Consider the following 13203-nt stretch of genomic DNA (forward strand, 5'->3'; position numbering starts at 1 on the left):
TATTATGGATCTGTGTGTTTTCCTTTGTTTTAGATTACTTATGGGTGCCGTATTTATGTTATGTAATCTTGTAACCTTGTGCTGTGCTTTACTATGTGTTTGTGTGGTACCGCGTGTCTTGAGCCGGGGGTCTATCGGAAACAGCCTTTCTACTTCTTCAGAGGTAGAGGTATGGACTGCGTACATCCTACCCCCCAGACCCCACCAGGTGGGAATACACTGGGTTTGTTGTTGTTGTCTTCCTTACTTTACTGTTTTATCTTTAGAATAGTACAACATTCAAGACTTTGAAACAGGAGTGCCAAAAAAATGTCAAATCAATAATACTAATTGTTATGACATTATTGCAAGGAATGGGACTTGTGTCCCAAGTCAGCCCATTTGCTTTGCACTTCAATAATTTCTAATATCCGTAGACCTCATGTTCAACTGAAATTCCAAATTCAATCAAATCCTTTGCTCCCTTAGTTTCAAAATACACACGACACCTTTCCCATTCACAAACGTTAAAATAACTTCTCATACATTGCATTCATATTTTCTATCCTTTATCACAACTTATACAAAAAGCTTCAAATAACATGTTAAACTCAAACTAACTCTCTTTATAACCAAAATAAAAATAAAATGGGGTATGAGAAATTAGCTGACCTCCAGATCAATTTTCATGGTTTCAGCAACATGACGCATGATAGAATGAACAAGCTTACTCTTATTATACCTCTCCTCACAAGCCGAAATATCTTCTTCAGAAACCCTACGTTTACTGAGATCGATATATCCTTTCTCCTTATCAACCCTAAGAACCATAACAGGTTCGATGCGTCCAACTTTGATAAGACTACTAATACTCCGAATACGACGGCGAGAGAGCTCAGAGAAAAGAATCATTCCTTCAATGTTATTGTACTCCAGAAGGGAAACATAGGCCCCACTATCAGCCATGCTTTTCACCTGTATCATCACTGCTTGGTCTACTTCTGGGTACTTCGATTCATACATTCGACATTCCAGATTCGGAGAGTTAGTCGCCATGATTGTTGAGGTGTGTGTCGGTGGTGTGGGGGGGGTTGGGGGAGTAGTTGTTGTTGCTTCTAGGGTTTAAAGAAATTTGGATTTCTGAAGGGCCTGAAACAAGAGCCACGAAGAATATATACTGAAACAAGAGCCACGAAGAATTTAAACCGTTAACATTCAAAATATTTTCCAAACATACAGTACTATGTTTAGATGCATTTATTCATCCCAAAATAACATGGCAACACAACAGCAAGCAGTAAACAAGATCAGATAAGGAACTTCACACGCAAAACAGTGTTTATCTTCAATTGTTGGGAAGTCTATTACGCAAATACATACAGTCAAGACCTTCCGGGATTTGAACAAAAACTTGCAGTTACAACAATTACACAAAATGGCACAAAGAAGAAAGGAACTATCAGTAACAACAACACGCCAGGAAAAAAAACACTCAGGAAAGTGACATGGCTCTGTCAACCTGGCAACAAAATTGTAAATCTAATGACTATTCAAGGGATGCACCTTTTACACAAACACTACAGCTAAATATGATTACGATTACTAGAAGGGATAAAAATGATAGCATAAGGTGCATTCAACGATCAAAAGTGGATCATGATACACTCTTTTTTGGAACGGAGTACATGACTACAAACACTGGAAGTGAACTTAACACTGATCTGATGTGTTAAGCTCGACTAGTATCTATATCTGTTTATCTAACCACAATCTCTTTGACCTTATATTTAGCATAGAATTATCAGCTGGAGAAACAACTTTGCAGCCACACTTCAAACAACAAAGTTACAGTCCCAAGCAGTTTTGCAGGGAAACAAGATAGGCTCAAACTATTATTCCTATGCCAGTAATTTGTGCACATTATAAACAAAAATGGTTAAGAACAACAGTAGTTCCTCCTGTCCAGCAGATATCCCAGACCTATTAGCATTTCGCTATTGCACTTGCAACATCAATAGTATATAGGAATTCTTAGTTTCTCCGCAGCTATACTTGAGAACTAGAAAAATTAGATCATGTGACACCATAAAGATCATCATGTATACATAAAAGAATAATGGAGCTCCAACTTATACAACTATAACAGATATTTACAGAACTGAAACCTACAATAATAGTAAGGTAGAAAATGAAGAAACAAAAAAATAAATGAAAGAATCTTCTGCTTCTATCAATCGTCAAACAGTAGGTATTGCTTAATTAGATCCAGTAACTAGTAAACCAACAGTTTATTGTGCCAATTCCAGAAACTAGAAAATCAGGGCGCGAAATTCCAGAAAACAGAAAACAGAAATTCAGTGTGCGAATTCCATATCAGCTTTTTCTATCGAAAATTGGACAGAAATTGAAAATGCAGAGGAAGACTTCTAAGAATGACAACGAGGCTTCGAGAAAAGGAAAAAATTCTTACCTGTTGAGAGCAAAAGCAAAAATCTTCTTTGGTCTCTACAGAATATCAGCAAAAATTGAGCTTAAGACAGTGTCCAGTGAGGCAGAGCAGTCGCAGAGTGAAAATTGAAAGACTTTTTTTGGTCTCTCAACTCTCTATTCTATAACCCTAGTCAGAAACTAAAGGAGTAATGGGTGTGGAACGGGTAATGAATGGGTGGGAATTTGGGCTTGGGATTTGGGCCAGTGGAAGTGTGGAACGGATAATGGGTTATGGGTGGGAATTATAATTAGAGCCAGACCAGTGTAATTACTGTAGTACCATTATGGGAAAAGGACATAGGTTGTCCATTTAAAAAAAAAATGACCCACATGTGAAAAGGTGGACATGGGCTGTCCAGTCGGGTAAAATAATTTCCTTTTTTAGTTTGGCCCAATTGAGCACATACAGTTTCTATACTCAATTGATACACTTTTATACCATATTGATACACTTTTATACTATATTGATACACTTTCTAAAAATGAGAAATGAAATTCTATGCAAGTACATACAGTTTCTATACTCAATTGATACTCTTTTATACCACATTAATACACTTTTATACTATATTAATATACTTGCAGCGTCCATATACTCAGTTAATTCTCTCTTATACTAGATTGATACATTTTTAAAATGCATATAGAAACTATATAAAATCGTGTAAAATGTGTATCTAAATAATAATTATAGTTAAAAATTATATAGAATGTGTATAAAAATACTTTAATTATTTATAGAATATTTATATATATATAGGGATATATATAGGGATATGCCATATAATCGCATCGCCCCACAATATAATGTTTGCCAACCCTACTGATAGTATTGCAAAATTATGAACGACAAAAACTTCCGAACAGTTGAGTAGCTTTTTAACTGATAGGACAAGTTAAATTTCCTACTAAATATATACTTTAGTAGCTGTAAAGGTTATGAAAAAGCTGAACATTAATTTCGTATTAATAATGATTGAGCTTGCTTTAGTATAAATATGGCTTTATTGATTTATTTCAGCCAAGTCACGTGGGAACTTATTTTATTTAAATTGTAAATGAATAAAAAAAAATGTTAAAAAAATGAATACTTATGCGCTGCAGGAGCAATGTTATTTCTCGTGTAGCTGGCTATTAATTGGGGTTTAGAATTTAGGTGTTAATTTTTAAAATTATTTTAGTTTTAGGTATTATTTTTGTTCTTTTCCTTAATATTATCGGGTTCTCGAGTGGCCGGATAAAAAATTTAGGAAACCCGAGACCCAAACTGACAACCCGTTAGCTGATTTTTCAAACCGACACCTGACCCGCTAACTAAAAAAAACAATCCTTTAACCCGCTAACCAAATTATCCTTTATCACAAATTATAAAAAAAAAAAAAAACTTAACTCTCTTTATAACCAAAGTAAAAATAAAATGGGGTATGAGAAATTAGCTGACCTCCAGATCAATTCCCATGATTTCAGCAACATGACGCATGATAGAATGAACAAGCTTACTCTTATTATACCTCTTCTCACAAGCCGAAATATCTTCTTCAGAAACCCTACGTTTACTGAGATCGATATATCCTTTCTCCTTATCAACCCTAAGAACCATAACAGGTTCGATGCGTCCAACTTTGATAAGACCACTAATACTCCAAATACGACGACGAGAGAGCTCAAAGAAAAGGATCATTCCTTCAATGTTATTGTACTCCAGAAGGGAAATGTAGGCCCCACTATCAGCCATGTTTTTCACCTGTATCATCACTGCTTAGTCTACTTCTAGGTACTTCGATTCGTACATTCGGCATTCCAGATTTGGAGAGTTAGTCTCCATGATTGTTGGGTGGTGTGTAGGGGTGGGGTGGAGGGGGGGGGGGTAGTTGTTGGTTCTAGAGTTTCAAAGAAACTTGGATTTCTGGAGAAAGAGAAAGGTTTTTTTTTTGACTGTGGAGGAGCTGAAACAAGAGATTTCACGAAGAATTTGTTTTTTGATTTTTAAAATTAGCTGTTTTGGTATATATCCCTTCCTTTTATTACCTATCTATGAGTGTTATTTACCCCGGGCCTAAATCTACGTTTAAAATTAAACTTCTTGTTTATTTTTAAATTTTTATTCAACATTTGTGTTATTTATTTTTGTTGCGTCATTTTTATTAAAAAATTAGCTTGTTATATTGGTAAAGACTTTTAAAATATTAATGCCCCATTTGGTGATAAGAATAATAATTTTTGGAGTTGGAGTTGAAGTTGGAGTTAATATTGTGTTTGGCCACAAATATAAATTAGAGTTGTTTTTGAAATTTTGTGCGAGAAATAAGAGTGAAAAAGGTTTTCAAAAATATTTTTCAGTAAATTGGAGTTGAAGTTGGAGTTGATGTTGTGTTTGGCCACAAATATAAATTAGAGTTGTTTTTGAAATTTTGTGCAAGAAATAAGAGTGAAAAAAGTTTTCAAAAATAATTTTCAGTAAATTGAAATAATTTTTATGATCAAAAACTACTATTTTCACTAAAATTAAATAATATTTCAAAAAAAAAAAAAAATCTTATGGTCAAACGCCTACTAAATCATATAAAATATTTGAGAGTCAAAGAAACACAAGTATGAAGTCTCAAAAATTAAATTGAGCTTTATATTATATTATATGTATATATGAATAATTATCCATTTTTTCTCAAATAAATTAATGGTAGCTATCAAATTCCAAAAAGTTATTCAATATTCAAAAAAATATCAATAATATTTTATGTCATAAGTATTAGTGGACGTTTGACCATGAAAACTAAAATTTTTGAAATTAGAGCATAACTACCCTTATTCTTTAGGAAATGGCACAAAAGACCAAGCTCATACTAAAAAAATTTCCACACCAGAGTTTTCTTTCTCTGAGTTCTTTTTAGAGAAATATGTTTTATACAACTTTAAAATAAGCAGAGCAATTTGATCTTATCCAAGAAAACTCAAGTTTAAGAATCATGTAGCATAAACTCTTCCTTATTTTATTATTTTATCTTTAGAATAGTACAACATTCAAAGCTTTGAAACAGGAGTGCCAAAAAATACCAAAGCGATAATACTAACGGCTATGATATTATTACAAGGAATGGGACTTGTGTTCCACATCGGTTAAATGGGAAACTGATGTGGACTTATGTAGCTTTTGGTCTCCACCTCAACTCTATAGCCAACGTAGCTTGGTGCCCAAGTCAACATGTCAGTATACCGTACCAACGTGCACCTACTTGAGCATAATTTGTTACACTAATAGCTGAACATATGCAAGTTAAAGCATCAGAGGCAGAACTTTCTACTACAAATGTCTCAAGATGAGACGGTAAGACCGAAGCATCATGTTCATTGGATAGATTATAACGCATTGGAAGACTTTCTAAGCTTCTCAAAAACACGACAGACACATTCACCAGCTCTGTCATAACCATTGCTCAACACTAGTCCCGCCTATCTGGAAGAGAAGGGATTCCAAAAACTGACTATTCCAAATATACATTTATGAGGGAGAATTGAAAGAACAAGATATACAGTTGTTCATTCTCATTGCAAAATGTACTAATGCGATTGGAATTATCAAATAGCCGCACCAACATAAATATCAAGAGTGATTTCATGTAAAAACTAAAATGCTCGTCAAGAAAAATTGCCAGAGTAAGCAAATGGCTACAAAAAGACAAGAACAAAAGGTGAGGTAGGTTCTGTAGGATCTGCATCTGTGAAGAATGTGTCATCCAAGTTCATACAAGCCACACTTTTTACTCACTTTTTACTCTCTAATTCCAGTTCCTGAGTACTCCACATCAATTTCTCCCATCCCGGTATCTTCCTCCTCTTCACTATCTTCATCACCACTGATCTCATTTTCACGACCGAGCTTAGCCATCTGTTCAGCAAGCAATTTGTCTTCCCGTTCACTCACTTGAATAGATAACTCACATCAGAATCGCCAGAGAAGAAACAAGAATAACAGCCCAAAACGGAAAGCAACAAAAGAACAGAAAAAAAATAGCCAGAGATGCATTCATTTCTTTTTGTCTTGTTCCCTATTGAAGTTTTCAATTCCAGTCAATACAATATCCAAAACTCTCCTAGGAACATGTATAGAGTCTAACTCATGTTAGTTTCAGTTCTAAGTGATAAGCTGAATAACGTAGTTCTCGCCAACTATGTAAATAGTGTTTTATTCGAAAACCTAAAACAAGTCCATTGAAATTTAAATATATCACCATTTTATTAACTGAAACATTTTGCCCGCGTACATCCATACTAGAGCAATAAAACCCAAATGAGATTTTAGGACCAACTAATACGACAACGGTCTCAATTAGTAAGCATCCAGAGTGCTAGTAGCAGTGCCTTGCAAAGAGAGACGGATCGAAGAAGCGCTTTATTCAATTGAACATACATATTTCCATCCATATATATGTATCAAGGACAACATACATATTTCCATCCATATATATGTATCAAGGACCATGCTATACTAGTTTGAAAATAATTTCAAAGTAAAAATACTAATTAAGCATGGCATCAGTGATATAGAAACCCCTAACTCTTGCCCAACCATCACATGATTATTAAGATTTACCAACAATGTGTTATGGTAAATCTGGTCTCAAATTTCACAATTCTCAATCTCATATCCTGATTGAACTGTGGCATATATCAAATTAAGGCCTCTTCAAAGGTATGAAGAAGCACATTCCACAATTATGCACAACAACAACATATCCAGTGTATTCCCACATAGTGGGGTGTAGGGAGGCTAGAGTGTACGCAGACCTTACCACTACCACAGGTGAAGTAGAGAGGCTGTTTCCGTTAGACCCCCGGCTTAGAACACTACCTCAGGGTAGAGTATACACAGAACATTCCACAATTATGATGAGATAAAAAATCACGCATAATTTTTTTAAAAAAAAAGTCTGCTCACCGCTCTTGGAGCCTCCTTGACAGCAAGTTTTCCTTTGTGACGCTCTATTTCCTCAGTGCAAGCTGCAATTGCTTTAGTAAGGATCGCTATACCTTGCTCCTGCCAAATGAAATAAATAGAATCTGTAATCTAACAAGCTGAATTCCCTCTGAAATTATAAATTACAGATACTAGCAATAATAGAATGCCATAATGTGATAGGGTGATAACAGCTGGAAGCGATCTAGCTGCACATAAAATTTAGCTGCTATTGTTAATACTTGTGACCAGTTAAGAAACTAGTGGAAGTTGCTTGCGGTACTCTTTTATCTTACAACTTTTGAGAAGGACAGATCAAATATAAGAGGCCAAATAAAATTTAATTCTACCTCAACATGAACAACAAAATCGGAGAAAGTTAACAAAATATGTTACGATTTTTATTTCTTAGCCTCGTGAAATATCACAAAAGTCCAAATTTATGTAGAAATCTCTCTCGTGGCAGAACTTTCTTTTGTCACATAATCTTCAGCGAAAAAATAACCATAACAAATATTTTACGAGCTCCTCAAGTTCCTCGATAACCCTTTATCAATCCCAATTCACTAATCAAGGAATAATTTCAGAATCACTTACACATTTACATTTGATACGGTTCTTTAAAAAATATTTTCGAATTTGAGATTGGGAGTTTAAATAGAATGAGATATTTGTTTCAATTAATAAAGACAAAGAAACTCTAAAACCTAAGCTAAAAAGTTCCATAAATATATGTAGTAGCTAGCGGGAATCAAACCTGCACCCGCAACCCCAAAATTGAACCCCCTTGTCGCTGAGCTAAGCCTTCTACTTGATATTGAGGATGTTCATTTTTATATATACTAGGTAACTTGTCCGCACTTCGCGCGGTCAGGAATGACTTAATTTTCACCGGCCAAAATGCATGAAATTCAAAATTATTTCCCAATCAGTTCTTGCCTTCAATTCTATTGATATCTTCCTTACAACTTTAAATTAGCAAGAATGAGAGATCAATCCTACTATTTCACCTTAAAAAGAAATTCAAAAACAAAATAGAAAGTACTAAAATAACATATCCGAAAGATAGCTTCGGATTATTATGATTCTAACAACTAAGAAGTATCAATGAATATTAAATTTTTTCACATGAAGATTGAAATGAATCAAAATAGACACAAACATAAGAGAAGGGATAACAAAGGCTTACAATTTGCAACTATATACTCTTCACTTGCTTGATACCAAGAATGTCACTATGAAAATTCATGAAAATTTCAAATGTCACATGCTGATTTACAAACTCCCAAATATGTATGATGAAAAGTTTCTCTACCGAATCATACACCACTTCTTGTATCTTGATACATCAACACCTTGAATGAAATTTCCTTCTTATAACTCATAAAACGTGCAAAAAGCGATGCAGCAATTCTTTTCCTTCGAGCAACAAATATATTTATCTGGTCACAAAAATATAATTTTTTTTTGCATCAACACAGTAATTTAATGCATTACCCATGTATTAACACACCAAAAATTCTATAAAACATCATCATAAATTAGTTATCTCACCTTACAAACCAACATAGACTGCTCATATATTAACATGATAAAACATAATCCTAAAGATATTATTTAGACGAACGCATGTTTGCAAATCAACAACATGATACAGCTAGATTTTCTTTTTATTGGGTTTAAAAGAAGGTTTTCCACAATCAAATATCTTGTATAGCTCATTAAAATGAACCTATACAAATAAAAGAAACTTTTACTACTAAGTAAAAAAATTATAAATAAGGTGAGCAAGCTACAAAACGGTAGCAAAACATATAGAAAATCAATAGAATTTTAAATGGGAACGATATATCTACAAATTACGCACCATTTACTTTTCATACCATAAATTAGACAAAGGAATTAATAATTAAAAAAAAAAAAAAAGATGAGAGACTCCATGTAAGTTCATTTGCATACTCCATTTCTTTTTCATTTTTGATAAAAGAAAATCTTATAAAGATGGCTACTAAAGACTTGCTATAATCAAGACACAACTTGATAAGCAAAGTAAAAAGAAAAGTTAACAGAAAGAGAGAAGTTACCACCTCAATCAGTAAGGATAGAAGTTAAGTTGAATTTCATTAGAATTTGTGGCCCCTCTTATATAGACTGTCTATTCAAGGAACAAGACTCATTTGAAATTAACAAAAATTTCAACTGACATGGAAATATCTTTTAGACGTCCCCATTCATATTTCAAGTGACAAAACAACTAAAATATCTCCATGAGAAATCACAAACTTTATAAATACCTATATACTTGAACCCGCACAATTCATGTCTGAGATAATTTGTTATTCCAATTGAGTTGAGATCCTCCTGTCCATAGCACAAAAAATAATAAACAGAGAATATAAAAGATGAAATCTAAAGCACAAAATTTTAATGAATTATAAGTAAAAAAAGTTGATTTTCTAGAAGGAGAGATACTATATTATTGATTGTGTTGCTTCATATCAGAATTAAGGTAAAACATGTTCTTTTCCTAGTTTCTTGACTAAAGAAGAACCGCAAGCCATTTTAATGTGTTAGTATTTATCCAAATCAAGTTGCACATATAATCAGTCCCCTTTATGTTGGATCTCTTCATTTTGTATCTTCTTCAGCATCAAGAATTTCAAACTACTTTCTTCCTCACATGTAGAAAAGTCCACTTCTTTAAATGTATAATATATTATTTGATTCAGCATCACCGCCAATCCACATTCTGACAAACTGTAAGAACCAAATAATAACAAACTTATTGTGTCCCCCTAATTGATACTCCCTCCTAATAACTATTGTCTTGCTAACCTTTTTAGGCCGTTTCAAAAAGAATGTTTTCCCCTTTTTAGCAACTCGCTTGTTCCAACTTTCCACATGGCAAATTTAAGACCATAAGATTAAAGGATATTTTTATACATTTGACATATCTTTAAATTAAGGCCGCAAATTCAAAAGTTTTTTTTTACTTTATTAAATTCTATGTCAAGTGAAAATAGCGCAGACGAATTAAATAGAGGGGATATATTTTTTTATGATCATCTTCAACAGAATTTACCAAACCTTATTCTAAGACTTCACTTTATACGAATTGTAGTTGGTCTCAATAGATCAACACAAAACACAACACCGGAAAAAACACATTGTGAATACAACAGGACTGAATAAACTATGGCAAAAGAGAAACAAATTCTAAAGAAAAGATTAAGAATACACAAAAGAAAATTGACTAATATTTAATTAGGTGGTAGGAAAGTAGAAACATAAGTAATCTGAGATAGTTACTTCAGAAACCTTACCCGATTCGCAGGTTTATGTTAGTGTCACAATGATACAAGTTTTATCATTAGGCGTAGTAACTAAATAGTAGATGTTGGTGCAAAAATTAACTTAGAAGAAAGGGAGAAGGAAGACAGTACCAACTAATAATAATACTTACCTTTTGGTCCAAATATTGAAAAAAATATTTCTCTTCCATATTGTCGTCAAATCTGCAAGAAATTGAAGCAAAATAACGAAATGCTTGAAAATTTAGTTACAGACATGTACTGATATGACAATCCAAAATTGTTTTTTCTGTGTTTTAGAAAAGCAAATTAAGTAAAAAGTGAAGATTATTTGATGTTGATAATTTGAATGATATATTTCAGAAGACACAAAATATAGTGAAATAGATTTTGGGAATAAAGGAAAGAACTTACTATCTTTTACTTCTTAAGTTACCAACCTGAATGTCGACTAATTGAATTCCAATTGAGGTAACATATGCTGCAACTTTGAAAGTCCTTTTGATGGATTTTCAAAGACCATTGAAACTCCGAAGGATGGAATACATGAAAGGAAAACAAAACATTTCTTTTCAAGGAGGAGAGAGCACTGATAGTAGCATTCAGAATTATCATCGAAGAAATGGTTTGGAATAGCTACAAATATGAATGAAGAAAAAACAAAATTGTTAAGTAGTAGTTCAATTCCTTCCCTTCGAACTGTACTCTTTTTATTCTTGCTCGAGTTGGATGATTAAAAATTATCATGTTCAGTTACTTCGGGGGATATGTCACTAACCCTACAAAAAGGTTGAAATCAGTAAGTCAAACTTACCCCAAGTATGGTGGCAATAACAGCAATGCAGTTATAGAAGGCGTTACAACACATGATAGCGGATTTATGATACTTGTACAATTCAAAACAGAAAAAGATTTAACTGACTAATTAAGTCAAATTTAAAACTACAGGGATATCAGCATATACCTCATTATCCAAATGAAAAGATGAACAAACCTCAACGAAAGGAGTACGGATAGAGCCATTTTCACTACCACAAGCTAAAATATTGTTGCATTTTTTAAACTTTATCACAAATCAATACCATGTTTGCTTATCACAAAATAAGATAAAATAAGAACGACAAAAGAATAGCAAAATGACATGTTTGTCTACTTTCCATCTAAAGGTCCGTATTGATTGAATACAATTAAGTGCTAACAGATTGAGTAAAAACAAAACAGCAACAATAACATATCAGTATATTCGCACATACTTGGGTCTGGATAGGATAGAATGTACACAATCCATACCACTATCTCAGAGATGAGGTAAAGAGGTTGTTTCCGATAGACCCACATGGATCGAGACCAAACACCATAGGAAAAAGACATTATATATTCACTGATTTGGTGTGTAAAAATTTGGCGTCAACAAATTTTAATAACTAAATATTTATCATTAAAATAGCTAGCCTCTGAAGAAATTAAAGCAAATGGCCAAAATAGAGGAGCAGATGGCTGAGCTTAAAAACCGAATTTAGGTATTGGAGAGCTCAGCTGACAATGAATTCGACAACAATCAGAGAACTATGATGACAGAAGTCATAATGGGTCTTCCGCTGAAGCTCGACACTATCCAGCAGTGTTGTAAATGGTGAGCGCCACGTCGCCAATGGCGAGAGGCGAGGCGAGCCGACCCTATGTCACCACAGCAGTCCATGGCGAGGCGAAAATGAAAAGGCGACGCCTTGGCGAGAATGGCGAAGTGGCGAGAAAGGCGACACCTTTTAATTGTTTTTTTAAAAAATTAGGATTTTGGATATATAAGATAATTTTAGGGTGTATCTACACATTTTAACACTACCAACTTACAAGTTATTCACTGTGGCTGCTATCATTCATCGCACAACTGTAACTCCGGCAACTTCTGCTACTCTGGTAAGCTTTGATTTTTATTTTTTTCCCTTCCTTTTTCTTCTTCTTAATCGCTGGATTGGACTTGGTATTTTGGTGCTGTTTTTTTTTTTTTTCCTTTTTTTATCATCTTCTTCTTCTATTTCCGGCCGGCTGTCACTGTATCTGTGACTGTATCAGTGAACTTACTGTTACAGTAATAACCAGTCAACCAGTGCACTGTTTTATGTATTTTTTTTAATAAATAATAACTTATGTAGAATTAAAATAGCACGATGGTACTATACTAATTAAATTATTTGATCATTAACAGTTTTCAACTTCAATGGCGTCTCACTCTCAATCTACTAGTAGCAAACAAAAAGATATAGGATGGAATTATGGTACACAAGGACCGACAACAGATGCGGTGATTTGTAATTTTTGTCGACGTACCATAAATGGCGGTATACACGATTCAAACAACACTTGTTAGGTGGAAACAAAAATGAGAGGATATGTCAATCTTGTCTGGCAAACATTAGGGATGAAGTAAAGACATTTGTTGATAGCAAAGTCACAACAAATCCAAAGAAT

General features: G+C 33.7%; 1 protein-coding gene across 3 annotated transcripts in view; it reads right to left on the reverse strand.

The window, feature by feature from the left end:
- LOC107864198 (eukaryotic translation initiation factor 2 subunit alpha homolog) overlaps positions 1-4456 on the reverse strand; it is a 12274-nt gene extending 7818 nt beyond the window's left edge. The window contains exons 1-2 of one of the 3 annotated variants that reach the window (XM_016710499.2): positions 2450-2678; positions 652-1128 (exon numbers count right to left, since the gene is read on the reverse strand). In XM_016710499.2, the coding sequence (XP_016565985.1) occupies positions 652-1035 (384 nt within the window). In that variant the 5' untranslated portion in view covers positions 1036-1128; positions 2450-2678. Of the gene's footprint in view, positions 1-651; positions 1157-2449; positions 2679-3910 lie in introns of those variants that run through there. The other 2 variants (XM_016710500.2, XM_016710501.2) reach the window with 2 other exon arrangements.
- Positions 4457-13203: the final 8747 nt, after the last annotated feature.

Source organism: Capsicum annuum, chromosome 3 (genome assembly GCF_002878395.1).
Source record: "Capsicum annuum cultivar UCD-10X-F1 chromosome 3, UCD10Xv1.1, whole genome shotgun sequence".
Taxonomy (NCBI): domain Eukaryota; kingdom Viridiplantae; phylum Streptophyta; class Magnoliopsida; order Solanales; family Solanaceae; genus Capsicum; species Capsicum annuum.